The sequence below is a fragment of the Gallus gallus genome, chromosome 5 (genome assembly GCF_016699485.2).
Source record: "Gallus gallus isolate bGalGal1 chromosome 5, bGalGal1.mat.broiler.GRCg7b, whole genome shotgun sequence".
Classification (NCBI taxonomy): Eukaryota; Metazoa; Chordata; class Aves; order Galliformes; family Phasianidae; genus Gallus; species Gallus gallus.
In genome coordinates this window covers 7,233,557-7,255,775 of record NC_052536.1, presented here as the reverse complement: position 1 = coordinate 7,255,775, position 22,219 = coordinate 7,233,557, and the positions used below count along the sequence as shown (strand labels likewise).

The window sequence follows — 22,219 nt, the reverse complement described above, 5'->3', positions numbered from 1 at the left end:
TAGAATGTACTCAGTGCTTGCACCTGAAAATACAAAGGAGAAGTCTTTAATCTTGCCCTTCATATTGATGCGTGTTTCTTTCACACTGGAGGAGGAAAGAAATGGAACCATAAGATTCCAGGCCCAGAGCGATTCTCCTCCCCCTCTACTCTGCCCTGGTGAGGCCACATCCAGAGTGCTGTGTCCATTTCTGTGCTCTCCTGTTCAAGAAAGACATGGATCTTCTGCAGGGAGCCCAGTGGAGGGCTGCAGGGATGCTTAGGGGCCCGGAGCATATCCCTTTGGAGGAAAGGCTGAGACATCTGGGACTGTTTAGCCTGGAGCGCGGGAGGTTCCGTGAGCAGGAGAGGGAACTTCTTTACTTTGGAGGTGACAGAGCACTGGCACGTGCTGCCCAGAGAGCTTGTGGAGTCTTCTCCTTCTCTGGAGGTGTTAAAAACCTGCCTGAATGCTTTTCTGTGTAACTACTTTGGGGAACCTGCTTTAGCAGGGCGGTTGGGCTAAATGATCTCCAGGGGTCCCTTCCAACCCATTATGATTCTGTGCTTCTGTAGCTCATGTGGGATACTTAATACACCAGCAGCTGAAAGAAAGAGAAATGGCCTATGTCTGTTTATGGCAAAAGCAAATAACGGAATCGTAATTTTTGCAATTTTAAGTGTATTAAATTGGAGATCTGCTCTGTGTGTGTATGCATACATGTATTTAAAATATGGAAATTTAAGTTTATTAATAGAGTGAGGTTTTTTTCCTTTTTTTCCTTTTTTTTTTGGTAACATTAGACAATCCAATGGCAGACCAAAGGATGGACATTTCTTCTACAATTAGTGACTTTATGTCACCAGACCCTGCTGACTTGATTTCCAGTTCCCTTAGCACTTCAGGAGTGGATTGTAATCGGAAAAGGAAGGGAAGCTCTACTGATTATCAGTAAGTTGAATTTCTCTCAATTTGATAATGCTGAAAAGCAGTTGCAACAGAACAATATAGTTTGAGAGATAATAGAAATAACCGTAATAACCTTATCTTGGCAACCTGTTGTTTAAAGGCTGTAACAAAGAAAAAAGCTACTGTGCACTAAAAGGAAAGTTAATTATTTAGTAATAAGAATAAGGCCTTCATGTCAGTCCAGCTGGAATTGAGGGCTATCGAGCGAGGTAAGGCTCAGGAAAGGAACCTTTGCCTAATGAGGAAAAAAAAAAGAAATTAATATTGATGAAATATATGATGTGAAGGTTGATTATGTTGACCGTATACATAGGAAGCAGAATGTCTGATCAACAGGAGGGAAGCTAATAATTAATTAGAAAGCAGAAGCGAAACTAGGAATAGTTCCTTCTTTTCACCTATTTTTTGCGTTTTCAGTCATTTCCTATCAGTGTGCTGCCAAACTTTGCCTGATGGAGCTATTTTGGTCTCCCAGTTGAATATGAGTCTAAGGAGTCTGGTTTGCTGCAGTAGGACTGCCTTTTGTTTTATCAAGTGATTTAATCTTGCGTTGCTCTCTGCTTGCAAACTATTATTCCTGGTAGAATAAAAATTTGATTTCTTGTGGATCAGTGGTAGTATGTTTTCATTTCAGGACAGCTGCTTCTCTTAGAGGGATGCTTGCTATTAAGAATGCTTAGAAGCACCATCCAAGCCATACCTTCTGTCTTAGGGCAGGTATTTGAAACAGAAAGAAATGACACCAACTGTGCTTTAGAATGGTGAAAGTCGCAGTAATGTGTGCCACGTTTCCAACTGTGTAGTGTCTTCTGCTCTAAGTACACCAAGACCAACATGCTTACTGTAAGTTACTATGCAAACTTCATATAAATTGTAACTGCAAAGCCTAGCTGCAGTGTAGCCTGTGGATAGGCCCCATCCATTATTAACACAGCTACGTAATCCATTTCTATGTAACTTGGCACGGATTTTATCATTGTGGGCCTTCTCACAGTTGGCAGTTCCTTCTACATTGATCTGTGCTGAGGGTGCCAATTAAGAATTAGGTTCCTTGTGCACAGAGATTATTTTTAGGAGAAGTTAGGTGCAAAACTAATTACTGTGTACAGACCACGAGCGCACGGCATACATAGCTTCTGTAATATAAGTTTAGCCTTCTTGAAAGTACGTGATTCCCTCTAGTCAAATTGACTCTTAGAAAATTCAGTGAAAAGCCTCAATCTTACCAACTTCCTCTTCTCTAGAAAGGATTTCTCCATCTTTATACTTCTGAGTAGGAAGCATTGCTCAAGTCCTCTTTTCCAAAAGACAGCTTGCTCTTGTAAGTTCTAATTCTGCCCTCTAGGTTGTGTGTGCATTTTATTAAATACGTGAAATGCTGTTTCCTTGAGTCAGTTTATAACAGCTGTCATTGTACCACGGTTCATGTTTTGTTGCAAAGAAAATGGTGATTAGTGAATATTCCTATTTTTATGTAGAACTTAAGGTAGAATTCCCTCATCCCTGATACATATATGTGTATATATGTATTAATGTTCAAGAATTGCTACTGTTCAAATTTTGCTGCCTATACAGCTATTTATTTGTTTTTATATAAATGGTGTGTGTCCAGTTTTATGCTTCATTTACCAGTGAATTGAGGGTGTGAGGAACAACCTGACTGTTTTAGTGTGCATTCACCTGTCCAGTACAAACAAGCCTATTGGTCGACAACAATTTCAGCTTTCCATGCCAGCTTCCTTTCAAATCTTTCTGCTGCTACTCTCCCAGTGAGATTCCTCTTCAGCATACTGCTGTAGTTCCAGCTAAGTTTATCTGTTCTCTCCTACAGTGTGTTTTAGTCAAATGCTGGAATCCAAGACTTCACGCACAGGTCTATAAGCATCTACTTTCTTTTGTTGGCAGTAGTGTTTCAAGTTGAGATAATATTGATAAGAAACGAAAGTATCCTGAAGCATTTGTAAATTACCCTGCAGCTGGTGTAAAAACCTCTGTCATATTTTGCTTTGCCACAACAAGCATCCTGTAGCTAAAAGTGCCACTATGAGTGGAGAATTGATGCCTCGTTCCTGTTTCTGAAGTCCTATGCTAGTCCTGCGTGCTGTTTCTTTGTGAGCATCAGAAGCACTCTGAACTATTATCTAAGTCAGTAACTCAAATGTACAGATGGAGAGATGAAGAAAGCCTTTAGTGTTATTCAGACTTCCTTAAAACCTAATGACAAAGGTGATTAATTAAGAGGTGCGATGAATAACGTATAGAAAAACTTTTAAGAATGCTGATGTTCAGTATTGAGTGGGAATAAGTAATATATCAGTGGTTAACGTGAGAAGATCTTTCATAAGGCTTTAATGAAACCTGGCTTCTCAGTATATTAAAGCTCAGTGGTATTTGAGATCATTTTACAGACTTGAAGCGATGCCAGCAGTTAATTGCATGTAGAAAATGGTTTTATTTTCCTTTCGATACAGTAAAATCTGTATAAAGTTCAGAATTAGGACTTCAGTACTGACTAAAACAAAATGTTCATCTGTTCTGCTGGGCAGAATCAAAAACTGAGATAGTTGAGATACGTGTTGGTATTTTTTATCCCTGGCCCTCGGAGTCCTCTGAAACGGCACTTATCCAACCACAAGGACAGCATGCATACAGCATACAGCTTTTGTTTCTGCTGACGAAACAATATCTCAGTGATGTGCATCATAGAGATAATTTAGGTTAGTCGTACTAATTTGTCACATTCAGTGTAATGGCCGTGGTGCCTTCAGAAAATAGATGAATTTGAACAAACTTGGCTCCTTAAAATAAATACGCTCACTGCTCATGTCTTTGTTCTTATTCATTATGAATAGAATATAAATTAGCTTGAGAATTTCAGCAGAAAATGAAAGACGTTATTATTTCATATAGATGGTGTACTTTATTTCTCTTTCTTTTCAGACTTGATGGCTTTCCTTTTGAGTAAGTATAAATATTTTTATAATTGGTTTCACTCGACAAAAGATGCTTGATGTTTTTCCATGCCTCCCCTCCCCTGTGCCTAAATCTTCTGATAAAAACCAAACCAGAAGGCTTAGGAGTGCCCATGTAAGTGCAGTGGTACAGGTTTATCTCTATCAAAACATCCTCTTCCTCATTCTTTTGTCTAACAGCCCTGTAGTCTTTGGCATTTCTTTCAGACATAGTACTTTAAAATGTGCCTGCTTAGCTTTATACGCACTCCCAGCCGCCCTGTGCATTTGGCTATTTCCAGTGTTGCAGTGCATTACGTTGGTCTAGATTATTGCCTTCTCCTATCCCAAAATCAACCACAGTAAGGCACAGCGAGGCTTAGGACACACAGGCAAGACTGAATTCAGGGCAAACTGTGCGTTCTGCAGTGGGCCTTGTGATAACTGCCCGTGCTTAAACGTCTAACTGTAGTAAATGCAAATCAGTAGCCCTCATTCTGGTGAGGGCGTGAAAAAGATCTGCTTTGATAAGTCCTTTTTGTTTTTATCCCTCTAGTTAACTGAAAAACATTTTTAGAACAGATGATGTCTTTGAACTGCAGTATGTTTTACTGTCAAACACATCAAACTGTGCCATTTTGTTTGCTTCAAAAGAAATGCAAGAAAACATTGTAATACTACAGAAAATGCTGTAGTTTTTCCAGGTTACTGCTTTTAAATTCTTCTTTTTTTTCAGGATTTAAGGGTGACTGCAACACTTTATTCTAATTTCATGCTAGTTTGCTAACAGCCTTGCTAATGCTGCTTAATTTGTGATATGTTGCTTTATTCTGTTTTTGCAGGGAAGGTATGGATACAGATAAAGATGACCAACATGGAAGGTATTATAGACGCGGTCACTAAACTGTTTGTTTCACAGTACTGATGTAGGATCTGTTTCCAATATCATGGTCAGGTGTCTCAAACTGTTTCTTTTGGGACAGAGGTATAAGATCATTGCACGAGGTAAAACAGTCAAAGAAAATACCCAGTGCTTTGAGCCCTACCACAGTATTATTAATCATGTTATCTTCTGAGGAAAGGCTAAATAAATCTTCAGATCTTTTTAATGATTTTTAATGATTTTTAATGATTGATGATTTTAATGTAGATCATTAAGATATATTAAAAATCGTTTTCAGTACTGTAACTTTGTGATATCATTTCTCAACAGACTGGACTACGCAGACCAACAAGGGAGAATAAAAAATGCAAGGTAATGCTCTCAGCAAGCATGAAAAGAGTTTGCCTTTTACTATATATGAAACACCTGCGTGTGTTTTACTCTGCGAATTGTTTTTTCTAGCTTGGACCTTCTCCCTGTTTCTGTTATCTTTGCATTGCTGACTTTTTCATATACAAACTACATGTAGTTTTGTGGAAGTGCTGAAATGTAACTTTGTTTTAGTCACTTCTGTCAGTGTTAGCATGGAAATGGTAGCCTGCACGTGTTTCTTAAACATGACATTCTTTCAAACTCATTAGCGTGTTACAGAGTGTTAATAGTGACTCTTAAGATGTGAGAATACAGAACAAAAAGTAAGTAATTCAGTGTTTGTCATCGGTTTTCCTGGTTAGGAAGAGTTTAGTTCAAAATTATCTCAGGTATTTCAAAAGGAAAGCTGTAGGATGACTAGAATACATACAGCCACAGCAAAAGATAGTTTTAAATACTGCTGTGTTGATGTAGCATACTAATACAAATATGTAGTTGGATGCATTATTCAATGTACTGTATGGGCAACAGTGTGTGTTCTCTGGTAAATTAGAGCCAAGTACTGCAGCCCTTCCTGTAGCTTGTAACTGTTATCACTCAAGTAATGACCATATTATTCTCTGAAAAGTCTGTATGTGCATTTTATGGGGCTGAGAGGGTGAATGAATTATGAGGAGGACGTTAGTTTTGGTTTTATTGTATAGGATTTGGAGACTTTTCTATGTTAATACAGTTTATTTTCTCATGCTGTTCTGTTTTTCCTTCCCACCTTGCTTGTTTAGGGAGGCTCATAGTCAAATTGAAAAACGGCGTCGAGATAAAATGAACAGCTTTATAGATGAACTGGCATCCTTGGTACCAACGTGCAACGCTATGTCTCGAAAGCTAGATAAACTCACTGTATTGAGAATGGCAGTCCAGCATATGAAAACATTACGTGGTAAGTTGGTCGATGGGGAGCAGAGAGAAGAAGGCTGGAGGCTGATAAAATGGGCTTTCCCCAAAGCTGTGTTTTTACTCACCATTTCTTGCTCTTTTGATAAAAATGAGTAACCCTAGTCTTGCCTGGTGTGGTTTTACTTGGCAAATTTCAAGGGCTTTTATTTAAGGGAATGAAACAACTTGTAGCTGGCAAATTCACCTGAGCAGCTTAAAATTAGCCATGTTTTCAAGTATGGGGGGGAGATGTGTAAGCTTCCAGCAAAAATTTTGGAGCTTTGAGGGTTTCATGTTTTTTGAAGAGGTGGCATTTGAAAGATGCATCTTCTCAGTTTTCTGCTTGGAGCAGTTCAGTTTTTTCCTGTGTGGAAGAACTGATATAAGCAAGCTGTCCCTACCCTGGAGCTACTCGTTCTGCTGGAGCCGTCTTTGCATCATCTCTGCACTGCGCTGGTTCAAGATGAAATTCTCTTTGGAACTCTTTACCTAATTGTCTCATCTTTGAACGCTTGCAGCAGCACTGTTGTATGCTTAGGCCCTTCATCAGATACAGCCACAAAGATTTTTGCCTTTTCGCTTACTTACTTCTGTAGATGTCATTACAAAAAAGAAAATAGAATTTGTTTTTATTTTCTGTCTCTTCCTTTAGAAATATCTTCAATCTTACAGTTATATATCATTCTCAGCACTCCTTTTCCTACAGAATCTGTAAGAATGCAAAACATACCATGTCCTAGAACAAAGAAAGCAGTTTGTGTGGGCTACCAGAGTTTGTGGTAGAAGTCATGCAAAGGCACAAGCTGCCAACTGTACATTCCAGCTCAAGGTGTGGTTAGTTTGTTTTAATATCAAACTACCACATAAGGGATGCAGCCTCTCTTTCCCCTCTCTCTTGCAGCCGAGCAACTGCAGGATGACTTGCTTCATGGTCTGATGCCCTGATCTAGCAGGGAAATTTGTGATGAGGAAAGAATAATTTTCTATTAGCTGACCTGATGGATTAGCATCGCTGAATCCAACGAAAGCAAGGCAGCTGAGCTTGTGGGAGGAAGGAGCAAGGGCTTCGGTTGCCATCCACTACTGAATCTTGCATGGCACTGACCACTCTTCTTAGGTAGGCCATGTGCAAGACTTGCTTGGATAGAGAGGTTAGATTTTAGGTGTGAGTAATATTGCTGCAGGATTTGTGATGTTTTGTGCTCACACCTTCAGCTATTTGTGAAAGAATGAGGAGTACTTTGAGACTTCCACTTTAGTCTTTTTAGTCAGTTGCTTTTACAAGTACTTGAAATAGGGAAATATGTGGGTTTCAAAGAGCTGGGGCTGTAGCAAAGTTGTGTGTGTCCTAAAGCTCCATGTAAGAGTGAATCAGTTGCTGGATACGATCTGTAATGATGAAGCTTTAAGCCTTCAAGAAGTACGCCCCTGAGAAAGGATGCTGCTAAGTTACAGGAAGAGTCACTGTTGTAGTTTCTAGGAGACCTGGCATCTTCCAGTCGTGTTTATCCTAGCGTTCTTGTAAGGTGTAGCTTTTCCTGCCGCTGTCATTTGATTAAGTTAGTACTTCACAGCAGATCAGTGGTTGCTAATTTGACTCTGTTGTCTTTATGAAGGGAACAGGATGAAAGTAATTACTCTCGAATAAATAGATGGCTCACTTGCTCTGTTTTTTTGCTTTTTGCATTGGTAAGTAAGGTCAGTGTAACATCTGGTTTTTGTCTTTGGCATGGAATCAGAGAACTGACTTGCAAGCTCCTCTCTGAAAATCTATTTATGTCACCTCATCATGTTTTTATTCTTTACTTTCTTACTTTCCATTTCTTATTGGAGATTAGAACATAAATCAAGCAGAGCATTTGGGTCAAAAACATGTCACAGAACGCTTGCATCTCAGAAGTCATTTAATTTGTGTTCCATGTAATGCAGCATTTTTGCTTGCAGCTAAAAATACCAACAGAGTTCATCATATTAATAAAAAGAACCAAAAAATCAGCTCTCATTTTAAAGAACAGGTGGAATGAGTAACAGCGTAAAAAGGAATCAAAGGAACATTGCTCACTGAAGTGTGTATTGTTTAACTCACAAGTTCTGATCTGGGGATTTTGTTCTTCTTCAGGTGCTACAAACCCATATACAGAAGCCAACTATAAGCCTGCTTTTCTGTCAGATGACGAATTAAAGCATCTAATACTCAGGGTATGTTTCGGCTTTTAATTGTGAGATATCAGTGGCTGTGAATGGAATTCTTCCATGGCAAAGCACCAGTATTTTTCTGCCTGTTGTCTCAGCTTAAGAATGTTGTGATAATAGAGGATAACACAGAAATCTGTAAGACCTTTGCACGTAGTCATTAGGTTTTAAAGATGAGTAACTGCTCTGAAATTAAACAAAAGGATTTTAGGGGGAGGTCTGAAGAAAATGTTGTTTTGATAGTAACTATATGAATTTTCAGTTATTTCACGAAATAGACTAAAATTACATCAAAAAAGAATTCTGACAGGCTTTCTGCCATATGCGACCTGGACAAGGTTTTTAGCATCTGATGTTATAGGAGTGCCTTGTTTTGAGGTCACTGATGTCACGTGACATAGTATGTTTGGATCCATGCTGTATGCATTTATAGCACGGAGAGCACATATTGCTAGTGTAAGTTGTCAAGCACTGCAGTGTTCAGATGCAGCACGTTTGGAATTGCATTTCTGCAGCACTGTGGCTTTAGAGCTATAAAGGTAGGGCCTAATGCTGCATGCTTGTTTGTGGCTGAAAAATAGGACTTTCAGAATGGGGACAACTTGCCTGTGGACACGCAAATAAATACCCAGATTATTTTGGGTTCCAAAATAGGAACTATGGAATAAATGCATTTAAAATACTGTTTAAAAAAATAGACATTATTAAACATAATCGTAATATTTCTGGACGAAATATGGATGCATTCTTCTAATAAAAGTGATTGCAGATTCTGGGCACAGTTCCCAGAATGATGCCAGAAATGTTAGCGGATGAAAAATAAAACCCCAAAAACGTAATTTCATATCTTGTCTGTTGACTCAGTTATCTCTAAACGTTAAGAGAGTTCTCCTAGTGTGGAAATCCTGCTATATACAAAGTGGTTTTAAAGGTTTAATGATGCAGTGAAGATGTATAACTTAGTAATTTACTTCCCCTCTGCCCCCCCCACATTAGGCAGCAGATGGATTTCTTTTTGTTGTGGGCTGTGACAGAGGGAAGATACTGTTTGTTTCAGAATCTGTCTTCAAGATCCTCAACTACAGTCAGGTATTCTTTTCCTTTTTAAGTAGTGTTGGGCCTTGAAAGATTTGAAAGCGATTTTATTGTTATGCATTTGTATGGGAGGGGTTTTTGTGTGAATAGTCTGTCTTGAAAGCTGAGATTTTTTGCAAAGAAACCTTTTCTCTGTCGTGCTATTAGACAAGATTGCTTCTGGCTTCCATTCAAATGAAAGAGGTAAAAAGGTACTAACTTTACTTTTCTGACTGTGACACATTCTGTTTGGGTTTTCACCATCAGGCTTGCAGAAGTGTTCACTAATTTGGCTTGTATGCAAATATTGAAAAATCGGCCTGAGGTTTTTCCAGTAGCATTACATGAATTCTTCAACTTGGTTCGATTTCTGTTCTGTTTTTGCTAAGCATTCTTACTGATGGAAACTGGGAAGTAATTGTAACAAAGCCAGGATTTTGATATATGCTTAACGTGAGGCATAACGTAGAACATACATTGTATAAATGAGTCTTCGTTCTTTCTGTCGCCTGCCCTCCTTTCCAGCTTGAAAAACTGTGTTAGCTTCAAAAGTTTTCATCAGGCATCCTTTAGTTGGGTATTTACTAAATAGCAACTAATTGTGTAAGTAAAAAAGAACATTTGCAATTCTGACTTGAAATGTGTAGCACAAAAGGAAGCTGAAAGGAAACCAGAATATCTGTTGTTGGTGGATTGAGCATGCTGTTTCTGTAAAACTCCTACTGAAAATAGTGGAAGTACTTACTATGAAATGTAGCCATAACTGTGGTGAAAACTAATACCTTCCATTTAATCCTGGATCTGAGATGTTTGATGTTCATTGGTTAGACCAATTCTTTATAACTGATGCTAAAATTGGGAAAATATACAGTAGAATTATTTTAATTTTGGACTGAATGTTCAATCCCTACAGAATGATTTAATCGGTCAAAGTTTATTTGACTACCTTCATCCGAAAGACATTGCCAAAGTGAAGGAGCAGCTATCTTCTTCTGACACTGCACCACGAGAAAGGCTTATAGATGCAAAAAGTGAGTGTTCTTTCTTTTGAACAGTATTGCCATATGTTTGGTGAACATGCAAAGTGTTTGTGGGGGGTGCTGTTTGGATTGCATGTATGTCGTGCCAAGGAAGAGAGAGAAGAGAAAGTATAAATTAGATTCCTGCAGTAGATGCATTCGTTTAGCTGGCTTTGCTTGTGAAATACTGTTCCTTTTCCAGGCATGGAAAGCTTTGCTTTTTTTTTCCCCATTAAGAGGTGTTTATTCTAATCTTTCATTCTCAGCGGTCAGAACACACTCAGTATCATTTTGGTTATCCATAGCTATCAGTTGCGGCAGAGGACTTTTTTTCCCCCAGTTCCAGCAATGACCTAACCTTTCTCTTACAAGGTTTTTAACTCAGTCCTTGGAATCATTTCCTCGTACATGTCTTACTTTTACTCCATTCTGGTGTTTTCAAGCAGTTCTGTATCTGTGTTGTTTAGAAGCGTGTGGGTATTTAATTAACTCTTACAACAGGAGTGTGCACTGCCCAAGTAGAAAGTGGTATCTTATAACTGCACGTTTCCAAGTTGTTAAGTCTCACGCTTGTGAGGAGCAGAAATCTGCAGGACTTCAGCTCAAAAAAACCACCAGCTCTATTTCAGAAAGTGGACCTAGGGGTCATTCCAGGGCAATGAGCCCAGAGGCTCAGGCTGGCTCAGCTGAAGTTTCTCTGTCTCTTGGCTTTGTCTGGTCATCAAACACGTTTATCCAGTGCTATCCTCTTTTCTGTATGCCTCCGACAAAGTCAGGGCAAAAATAAAGACCACAGTTTACAGTCTTCCTATCTGCTACGACAGACCAACTGGTAAGTTTTGAAGAACAAATATTCTTAAGAGTACTGGTGTTTATTTATTTGTATTTTTATCTTGGCATAAGTGAGTCCAGCACAACTTGTACTTTCACCACTGAACAGCAGTTTAGACTGTGTGTGGTGCAGGACAGTCTGACCTCCTTGACGTGGCCTCTCTCAATTCTGGCACTCTTAACACTAAAACATCGGCATCATCGTTTTCCTCCTTGCATTAAAAACCTGCAGGGTCCTAGAAGGTTTTGTACGTGTTTATAGCTGTTCATTTATACATATCCTCATGCAGAAGTGGTTGAAGTGAGCAGCAAGCTGTGGAAAAGTTGCTGCGTGATTTAAATTCATCCGTTTTTGGAGAACTGTCCCCTGAAGCTCCTTCTGCTTTGCTCTTAATGTGTGCCAAGAGCTCTGTCTGTAGCAGCACTCTGTTGTTGGTTTCCAGATTTGACATGCATTTTCATAGAATTTTTTCTCCAGTGGTTTTCCACAGAAAATGATCTAAGATTCTCCTACAAGTATATGATAAAGGTCAGGACTCACTGTTAGGGCATATTCATACGAACAGTTCTTTAAGGACAGAGACTTTCTCTTACACATAATGGGAGGTCTTGGGGATTTGCAGTCCCTGTGTATGTCACTACTACCCTTTCCCCCTTCCATCATAGAATCAGACGATGGCTTGTGTTGGAAGGGACCTTAAAGCTCATCCAGTTCCAACTCCCTTGCTATGGGCAGGGACACCTCCCACTAGATCAGGCTGCCCAGGGCCTCATCCCACCTGGCTTCATTGTCAGTAATCTGATATCTGGAGACGCTGCAGTTAAGAGAGTCCTGGGATGGCACTCTCTGCATGAACATTTGTGCTCTCTCAGTGCATTTTGTGATTTAAAAAGTCTTCTGATAGGAAGGGTCATGGGTATGTTACTGCTCTATGGGTAAATAATCTCTATTTTTAATCAGTTGATTAGTGTTCAAAGAAATCATGTTAATTGCAAAACTTGATTGGACATTAACAATCTATTTCTCATCTTCTAATCTAAGGCTGTGTTCTCAAGCTCACAGTAGAAAATGTAATCAGAAATCATTCTAATATTCACGTGGTCAGCCAAAATCAGTTAGTGTCCTGCAGATGGTTACTTAAATGCAAATGTCCACAAGAGCACTTCTGATTCTGAATGGGATAGAATAGCTATGAAGTTAAAACCTCATACAGTTTGGTTATATGATGTAATTGTATGGTTACCTTTTAACACAACAAAGGCAGCTTCCTCACTTCCTCTGTTTGCTGCAGCTGGACTCCCAGTTAAAACTGATATAACACCCGGGCCATCACGACTATGTTCTGGAGCAAGGCGGTCCTTCTTTTGTAGGATGAAGTGCAACAGACCTTCAGTGAAAGTAGAAGACAAGGATTTTCCTTCCACCTGTTCAAAGAAGAAAGGTAACGATTATGTGTTCGAACATCAAATGTAATGGCTGTCAGGCTTTTTTTATATAACTGCTCACTTGTAGTGGTTACGTTCTTGATATTTATTGAATAGTATTAATTTTTATTCTTAAGATATCGTTATATGAACTATGTTTTGATCTGATACTTTTTCCTTTACATACAGTTTCTGTTCCACACTTCCCTTCAAATGTAGTATTTCTGCACCTGAAGTATTTGGTCATAATGTTATCTATGGTTTTAATTAATGTATTTTTATTTTTCTTCTGCGAGGTATTATTGCAAACGCATTGGAATATGTGTTTAGTCCAAGGTTGAAAGTTTCATCTTTTGAGTACTTTGGAGACCTTATATTAGTTAAAGTAGAAAGTGTCAACTAGAGACAGCAACTTCAGTGTTTCGTCTCTGGATGTGACAGCTGCTCCAAGTGCTGCCCGCTAATTTCAGACATAGCTTCAACCTTCTATCACACCTTGGTGCTCAACCCTGAGAAAATTGCTTTGTGCAGTTAGGCACGAGGTTTTTTCTCTGCCTTTCTGTCAAAGCCTTCTTCCCTGCAGTCATAAGGCCTGCTCAGTGTTGAGTAATTTGAGTTCTCCTTTCAGAGAGTGACTGTACTACTTGTCACTGTGAACCTTAGTCTTTAGCCCTATGGACAGCTTGTCCTCTGTACGCCCAGACTGTATATTTTCTGGCAGCCAAATGGGTTTCATTATTTGTAGGAGCCTCACGATAGGTTGAAAAATACATCCTATTTACTTATTAATAAATATAACACTAACTTCCTCAAACAGTCCTTTAGGTTACTAGCATTCTTAGGTGAAATAATAAGATGTGATGCAATTTCTACTTAAGGGTAATCAGAAGAGATCTTAGTTTGAACTATGTGGTGTTTCACTATTAACAATGATTTTGTTGAGGTAAACTGTATATCGACTTACCTCAGATGAGTTGCGTTGAAGCAGGAGCACTGAGAAATCCCCTAGTGAGCAGCATCACAAATATTCCAGATAAGGAGATGAATTTTCTCAGAACTGAGAGGTGAAGTTCTCCAAAAGCTGTACTGGTAGCCTAAATGCTTCTTTGTTCTTGTTTTTGTAGCAGACCGCAAAAGCTTCTGCACTATCCACAGTACGGGATATTTAAAAAGCTGGCCACCAACAAAAATGGGACTAGATGAAGATAACGAGCCAGATAACGAGGGTTGTAATTTAAGCTGCCTTGTTGCAATTGGTCGGCTGCATCCTCATGTCGTACCACAGCCAGTCAACGGTGAGATCAGGGTGAAACCTACAGAGTACGTTTCTCGACATGCAATAGATGGGAAGTTTGTTTTTGTAGACCAGAGGTAAGAATACTTGTCATAGCTCCCACACTAAGTCACTGTCCAACACCGATTTACTGCTAGTGCGATATACTTAAAGAAGTGTAGATATTACTGAAAAAAGGGATGTCTGATCTTGTCAGCTTTACGCTAAATCCCAGCTGTAAGTTATTCTACTTTTGAGACTTAGCGCAAAGCGACTACCGTGTATTTATTAGGTGCTACTGATTAAACCATAAAAGCTCCTAAACTGTGGCTTACTGGGCAGAATAATCCAGATATCATTTCTGCCTATTTATTAGGGGGGTGTATATATGTAATCCTCAGAAGAATATGCTATCCTATTTTGCTGCTGGAGTTTATAATTACTGCAGTTGGTTGTTTGAAATCTTTTGCAGTCACTACATGGATAAGTTTTATTGCATAGTCTACATCAGGCTTTGATAACATATTTATTTCTGTAAGCATCTACTTGGACATAATCTACTGAGATAATTCTTCTGCATGTGATCTTTGTATTCATAAGAAATAAAACTTTTCATAAGCTTTACTTCTTGGAATAGGTTTGAGAATGTGAATCAGTGTTGGTAGTGTGGTATCTTTTTTTTTTTCCCAAACATCAATTTTATTACCTACTTATATATTTATTCAGGCTAATTCTTATTACTGAAAAAGAAACTGCTTGAATTTTGTAAGATAGCCGAGAGATGAGACCTGGGCCTTCTTTCAGAATAACTGACATTCTCAAGGGAAAAAGAGTGGTTGAAGGACATTAATGGAGGGGTTGCGTTGGTTGGGGAGGGCTCTTTTGTTTCCCTTCCATGCCAGGATGGGTTGAGGCTGCTCAGCTGAGACTGTTTCACATTGTCTGTAGCTTAGGCACAGTTATATACAAGCTAAGAAAGCCCGGGCTCTAAATTCTGCCAGAACCTGCCTGCTGGAATTTGTTCCTGGGGTGTGTCTGTGCTCAGCTGATTCCTAGTGGACTTTGAGAGGAAATAGAGCTGGTAGTGTTAAGAAGTGCAGTAAGTGATATGTTTTTTTAATAGCATCTGTCTGATAGGAGTGGTTGTTTTTATTTTCTCTTTTGTTTTTAATTTCACAGTAAGTTTTTTGAAATACCTGTTCTTCTGCAGCAGTACTGCTAGCTCATGGTCATTACTGGAGCTGGCAGAACATTCACAGCCTTTCTGCTGCTCAGAAAGCACGTGATGCCAAGCGAGGGTAGTTTATGAACGAGTTTTATTTTCAAAAGATGAAACCTACTCTTCCAGTGCATACTGAAGTCTTTCCAAAATAATGACTCAGAAAACACTGACCAGTTGAATTCAAATTTGTATACTCCATTTAGTTGTGTTCTAGATGAAATCTTTATCTGAATGTTAAATCTGAATTCTTTTGGCTCCAGTTTAAGCCCATTATGATGATGTGAACAGCTTGTATCCGTTCTGTTTTTGTGCTTCCTTTGAGAAGGGAGATACAACTGTAATGAAACAGCCTTCTTGTGCAGGTTAAGGAGGGAGCTCAAGCAGTTCTTCAAACCCTACATGTCCGTTTTTCAAAGGCATCTTAGAGGCGAGAGGGTGCTCTTATCTTGCAGCTGTTACAAGGCAGCTTTATTCAGGTTTAAATTCTCAGAATTACAATATTCCTCCAGAGCTGTTCAGGAACTCTCATGGCCATGGTGGTGACAGGTCTAATATAATACCTCAGGGTCACTGGTGTTATCTATTTTTTTAATTACCCCATGAATGTAATCTTGACTTTTTCCTCTCTCACCTGAAAACAACTGTCAGCATTACTTACTAAGCTGTCACAAATACTTCAACTTGAGAATAAGTTTTTTTCTCTTTTACCTTTTCCATCCTTTCCTCCCCACCCTTCCCTTCCTGCTCCCAAGGGCGACAGCCATTCTGGCATACTTACCCCAGGAACTTCTAGGTACTTCGTGTTATGAATATTTCCATCAAGATGATATAGGACACCTTGCAGAATGTCATAGACAAGGTATGATTAGTAATAAATTGGGTAAATGAATTTTAAAAAATACTGGGAATGATTATGTATTAAGAAAAGTACCCAAATCTGTTCAAGTCTGCTTGTATCTTTTTGTAAATGCTTAAAGCATGCAAACAGTGTTGTCGTACTGAGCAACGTGCTTCTTAGACTTCCATGGATTTTTAGTGAGTACTTGAAGCTCCCATTGGGTAAAGGGGTAAACTGCAGAAGTAAGACTTTTGTGCATGTGTGGAGGGTGGAGTTAACTGGGTAGTTTTCTGTCATAAGGACTCCGCTTCTGCAGTCATGCTGCTGTTTCCCACAAAGTTACTTGCTGTCTGTTCTCAGTTTTGCAGACAAGAGAAAAAATTACAACAAACTGCTACAAGTTTAAAATAAAAGACGGTTCTTTTATTACCTTGAGGAGTCGCTGGTTCAGTTTCATGAACCCTTGGACCAAAGAAGTAGAATACATTGTCTCAACAAATACTGTTGTTTCGTAAGTATTTTCAATTTCGCAGATGCACGTACAAGCTAATTGTTCTGCACTGTTGTCAGATGAGGTTTGGTATTTTCTGTCATTGGAAAAACCAGCACATCCATCTTTGTAAGGACTTAAAGATGCGTTTCTTGGCTTCTGTGGGAACTCCCCCGTTTCACCTTTTTTTTTTTCCCCTTGAGGGTTCTGCAGGGCTGCAGTGCCTTTGCAGTGGAGTAACTACTTCAGACGAATTAGGCTTGAGAGATGCTGTTTGCGTTCTGTATTGCATACTTTGAGTCGAAACAGTGTTTTCTTTCTGCTGTTTATCTAGCCTTGTCAGCCCCAATGTTTCTTTGTGTGATAGTGACTCACAAGCTACTTAAACCCTGTAGCATTCCATTCTGACACACTGCAGAGTGAGTGTTCTGCAGGGCTTTCCATCACTAACTGTAATTCTTGAAATCCACAGCACCAGTGTACTTGATAGCGGAGACGCAGCCTTCCCACAGCTTGCAGCTTCTCCACATAGCATGGACAGCGTGCTTCAGGCTGGAGAAGGTAACTACTCTGTCACTAGGAAAGTAGTGGCAGTCACGCCTACATGCACAGATTTGTTGCTGTCTTGCACAGAGAACTTGTTAGTAGTATAAAGAAATATGTGGTTTGAGGCAAAAAAGACTGCTAATGCAGCTCCTGTCCATGTTGTCTGTGCTGGCAAGTAGTTCACTCAAAGTAAAGAATAAACAAGGCTGGAGAGGAGTCTGTTCAGCTGCAGAACAAAGCAGGTGTGATGAGCTATTCTTTACTGAGTCTGGACAAGCTCTACCAGATGCTCAAAGCAGGCAGATCACCTTCAGAATGTGGCATACCTAGCAGCACAGAGAGATGTCTAAGAAACACGGCACAGCTGAATCCAAGTCAGGGCTTCCCATAGGTCTGGAGGTACTCAAGAAGTGGTAGAATTTAAATAAAGAAAGTTCATATAGTTCTGACCAGCTGCAGGATTCATACCTAAATATGAATGCTTTTTGGAAATTGTAAGTTTTACCTGACCTTAAGCTACCTTCCTTGTTTCAGGCGGCCCAAAAAGGAGCCATCCTACTGTCCCTGGAATTCCAGGAGGAACAAGAGCTGGGGCAGGAAAAATAGGAAGGATGATTGCTGAAGAAATCATGGAAATTCACAGGTAAGAGAAAACAGCATGAAGTAAGAAAACAAGTATAGTTTTCCAAAATGAAATTAAAGAAGTCTTTCTTCAAGCTGAACACATAATGATGCAATTGCATTTCATGAGTACACAGCTACAGATACCTATTCAGAATACCTGAGACAGTCACGGCCAAAAGTGAAAGAATGACAGTTACAGCCTTCTGACTTTCTGCTCTAAGAGGCCAGAAATGGTAGGCAGAAAGAGCAGCTAACTGGAAAACAATTCCTTTCCAGACTATTCTGACTTATCGTCACAGCCATCTCATCTCCATCCTGTCTGAGCCATTATGTTCAGTGGGTGTCACTATTAATTTCTATAGAATTCCCTTCACGATTTTAGTTCTGGGAGTTGTTCCCCTTCCTGTAAGTGATCTCATCCAACAGATGCTTAGCAGCAGTAATATTTGCAATTTCCATCCCATCCCTCTAGTTTTGTTTCTGCTCTAGGCCAGACACTGCCTATCTAAGAGAATAGCAAATTCAGCACATACAGTGTCTTTCCTGTATATAAGAATAGGAAGGAGGAGGAAAAAAAAAAGATCTGTCACTCAGGTTGAACCAATACTCTGAAAATTATCCTCCCTTTCAGTAGTTGCAGAACACTTAATTAGCTTCAGTAAGTGCAGTAGAACACCTTACCACCTATGTTTCATTTCAAGAGCCTGGGTTAGTTCCAGTCCTTCTTGAGCAGCTGTTACTATTTTCCAAAGCTGCCTTCTGTTCAGCTTTCCCTGAGGAACTCTGCCAAGGATGAGACTTCCTTCTCCACTGCTTTTCTCTGTAACTGCCCCACCTCCATTTAGTCTCAGGATTTGCTGGTTTTATAGTTAATACATTATTCTATAATAATAATAAAAAAAAGATATTTGATCAAGATAGGGAGATTGCAATGAGAAATGCTGACTCAAAGGGTATTAAGTATATATAATGAGTATATATATAATAAACTGTCTTATGTTTCCAGCACACTTCTGTAGCAGTAGCCCATTGAACAAGTCTAGATTTGTGTAATGGAGATAGCTCACATTCTTAGCTGGTAGAAGCTGAAGTACAATATAGAAGAAAAGAGGTTTCCTCAGTAAGCAGGATCATTTCCTTGCTCCATCTCAGTGAAGGCTGCACAAATCAAAAAGGGAAAGAGGAGTAGCATGGGAAGAAGGCAAAGTTTACAGACTGGGCAAGCTGGACTAGTTACCCACAAACTTTATCTAGCTGTAAATGAAAAGTTGCTCCAGGTTGTTTGAATAATATTGAAAACTGAGGAAACCGTACAAATGAAGTATGCCACCTGATACTGAGGTCAGCACCCAAATCTGAGTTTCTAGTAAATTCATTCCCTATTTCCCATACGATAGGATAAGAGGATCATCACCATCCAGCTGTGGTTCCAGTCCACTGAACATTACCAGCACACCGCCACCCGATACCTCCTCCCCTGGAAGCAAGAAGGTAAGAACAAGCTTTACAGACAGGCTTGCAATAGTAGTGTCAAGCACACTGAGATGATGCTTACAAAACAACACGTGGTGCTGAACTCTTCAACTGCTTGGCTGAAGAAGTCTGACAGCAGGTCAAAGTATTCTAGTGTCCAAAATCCCAATACCGTTGTCTTTAAAGTGCAGAGACCGGTGATTCTTAGCACTGACAGCATTTGAAATCCACCTGCTCTTTATGTTTTGGCCTTTTATTAATATTAAAAAACAGCTGCAAAGAACAGCTCTCCCATCTCTTGATCGTCCAGAAACTCTTTCACACCACATACTGGTGAATGCAGGAATTGCTATCGTTTGAGCACTCACAGTGTGCAAATGAATCACAAGCTGCACTGTACTGCTGTAGCACAAAATACGGCAATTAGATGCTTCATTGTGCACTGACATTTGTAAGTCAATACTATGTACCATGCTTCCTTCTAAGATTGCTTAAGTAGCATTCACATACCATTACTAACACTTAACTTCCCAACCACTTGTACTAGCTGCATTTAAGTCATCTAGTAAATTGCTACTTACAGTTGTCATATTCAAGACAAGAAGAGCACTTATCCAAATCCTTATTCTGTGCATTCAGACACTGCCACAGATTTAACTTTCTTTGCTTAACTTTCAATTGTAATAGAAATTACAGTGACTGTACATAAGAACTAATTGACTGGAGCATATAACTGACAGTAAATATTTCTATTTCTGGATTTCTTTGTTCTTAAAATAAAACTTCAAGCTGGAACAGAGTTGTCATTCTAGAAACAGTCATTCTTGCTCATTCTGCTCAGCAGTAACTCAACACCTACATATAGTAAGGGCTACTGTAACCTAATAAAGGAGAGTACATGAGGAGAGTTGGGTACTTCTAATAGCATAGCCTCTCAGTATTTCTCTTTAGTTAGTTAGAAAATGAAGTTTGCTAGAAAGAACACAAGTTCTAGATGATGCCACCCTCAAAAGGGAGTTCAGAAATACTCACCTTCCAGTTTGTGCATTTCTGAGCCACTGAAAACAATAGTTGAAGTTCAGCTATTCCCTCGCTACTTGTTTAGAATTCCCAGAGAAGGCGCTTCTGTTTCTGCCTGCTCTCGTGTCGACAGTGCTGCTGTGCTCTGTACCTAAAAAAAGCATTAAACTTGAAGTCCAGAAGCAGTGCTGAGCTGTGCAGCCTCTCTCTACCTAGGAGGACAGTACTCTGAAAACGGAGGGTCATAATTGACAGTACTTTACAGGCACTGTATTTGTAAATTCAAAAGCATCCTTAGTTAGCTGTAATTACTCTTGCTTGCAGATGGAATACTTAGAATGATGATACCCAGAAATACTCTCAGGACTTTCTCTAGCAGTTTTGCAGAAGCGTGTTTAGAGGTTTAGCATATATTGCTGACTTACCGCCACCAGGAAGGAAGAGATCTGCTATCTGTCTGCTTAATAGAGGTAACAGAGGGAAAGCAGTTCTTAGTTTACACCTAGTTGGATTAGCCTTTAGGTCCTGCATTTTTTTTCCTCAGGAAGTCCATCCTCCCCACATCAGAAATCCCATACTATAAAACAGTTTGGACTTAATGCATCATTTCATGCTGTCTTACGGTTTTCTCTTTTCTTTCAAGATCCTGAATGGTGGCACTCCAGACATTTCTTCAGCTGGACTACTATCTGGGCAAATCCAGGATAGCTCTGGTTACCCATATTCCGATAACTCCTCTATTCTTGGTAAGTGAGGCATGTTTGTGTATGCCTTCAACATAAGCTAAACACACAGACAGCTGTAGCAGGACAACTGCTGTTAGTAATGATGTGCCTTTACCATCTGCAGTACATAGCTGAGCAGTGAAGCTTATAATCTCCTAGTGTGCCTTAAGACATAGCTACAAGAGGAGCATGGCAGCCTACTTTGCTAGCTTGTCCTTTAAGTGTATTTGGAAGCCTCTTTTCTCTGTCCGAATCTACTTTTTGTGAGTACTTTCAAACAGGAGGAGAGAGGGTCACGGCCTGGCCATGTCTGAGAGGTGACCTAACCTTTGTACTCTGACTACCAGGTATCAGGTGTATCCCTGAATCTGGCTATCAGATCTGATCACACGCCCAAAATAGCTCAGCCAGTTCAGGTACTCAGGTCATGTGGCAAGTGAAACAAACAAAACGGAACAGCTTCTGACACCGTACTCATCGTATTTATACTTACAGGGGAGAACTCCCATATAGGCATTGACATGATTGACAACGATCAAGGATCAAGCAGCCCCAGCAACGACGAAGCAGCGATGGCAGTAATAATGAGCCTTCTTGAAGCAGATGCAGGTCTTGGTGGCCCTGTAGATTTCAGTGATTTGCCATGGCCCTTGTAAATGATGCACCTTGCTTCAACATCCAAATATCAAAGTGCATTTATTGGTGGAGTTCTACAGTCTGTGAAACTTGTTGGATGGAGAAGCTTTTATGTATGAATTTCATAAAAGCCATATCAGAACGCAACTCATTCTACCATGTGTAATGTCAGACAAAGTGGAATAACCCGCTACAGTGTTCCGTGTTGATTTGGTTAGCTGTGTATAGCTTGCAATACCTGTATATTTTGGATTCTGTTGTTTGAATTTATTTTTTTTTTTTTTTAAATCACTGTGCAACTCACTGGCATCAGTGGTAGCTTTTATATGCAAATGACCATTTCAGATGTATGGTGTGTTTTTACACTGCAAAACAGTCCCCATGTGGATATTTCTTATACTAATTGTACCATAAAGCTGTTTATTCTTTCTTGTAAGAATCCTTTACTATAAATATTGTTAAAGTGTAATGTATTAGACAGTTAAATATTTTTAAAATAAATGTTTCCCTTGTTCTAAGACGGAGCATTTACTTTGATAAATAAATTTGATAAAACCCTGCTGAAGATGCATGCTAGAAGCAGTTGCCTATTTATCATTTCTTTAGCTCTGGGGGAAACAGAGGAAAGTGATGCCTTACGGACGCTGACAGAACTCTGTCACTACGCTGCATTTCCAAAGGAGCTATTACTTATCAATTGCAGTTTAAACTATGAAAAGACCCTTAAAACAACAGGATGA

At 39.5% G+C, this 22,219-nt stretch overlaps 1 protein-coding gene across 16 annotated transcripts in view; it reads left to right on the top strand.

The window, feature by feature from the left end:
• The window catches only part of ARNTL (aryl hydrocarbon receptor nuclear translocator like), a 44,790-nt gene extending 22,735 nt beyond the window's left edge, over positions 1-22,055 (top strand). For 9 of the 16 annotated variants that reach the window (XM_046941346.1, XM_046941348.1, XM_046941352.1 and 6 more), the window contains 17 exons: positions 783-930; positions 3,889-3,909; positions 4,742-4,780; positions 5,113-5,154; positions 5,937-6,094; positions 8,210-8,289; positions 9,280-9,372; positions 10,271-10,388; positions 12,500-12,649; positions 13,757-14,003; positions 15,880-15,986; positions 16,326-16,476; positions 16,928-17,016; positions 17,536-17,644; positions 19,023-19,116; positions 20,762-20,864; positions 21,339-22,044. In XM_046941346.1, coding sequence (XP_046797302.1) covers positions 791-930; positions 3,889-3,909; positions 4,742-4,780; positions 5,113-5,154; positions 5,937-6,094; positions 8,210-8,289; positions 9,280-9,372; positions 10,271-10,388; positions 12,500-12,649; positions 13,757-14,003; positions 15,880-15,986; positions 16,326-16,476; positions 16,928-17,016; positions 17,536-17,644; positions 19,023-19,116; positions 20,762-20,864; positions 21,339-21,499 — 1,902 coding nt within the window. In that variant the 5' untranslated portion in view covers positions 783-790 and the 3' untranslated portion in view covers positions 21,500-22,044. Of the gene's footprint in view, positions 1-61; positions 159-782; positions 931-1,660; positions 1,792-3,888; positions 3,910-4,741; positions 4,781-5,112; positions 5,155-5,936; positions 6,095-8,209; positions 8,290-9,279; positions 9,570-10,270; positions 10,389-12,499; positions 12,650-13,756; positions 14,004-15,879; positions 15,987-16,325; positions 16,477-16,927; positions 17,017-17,535; positions 17,645-19,022; positions 19,117-20,761; positions 20,865-21,338 lie in introns of those variants that run through there. The other 7 variants (NM_001397677.1, XM_046941345.1, NM_001397675.1 and 4 more) reach the window with 7 other exon arrangements.
• Positions 22,056-22,219: the final 164 nt, after the last annotated feature.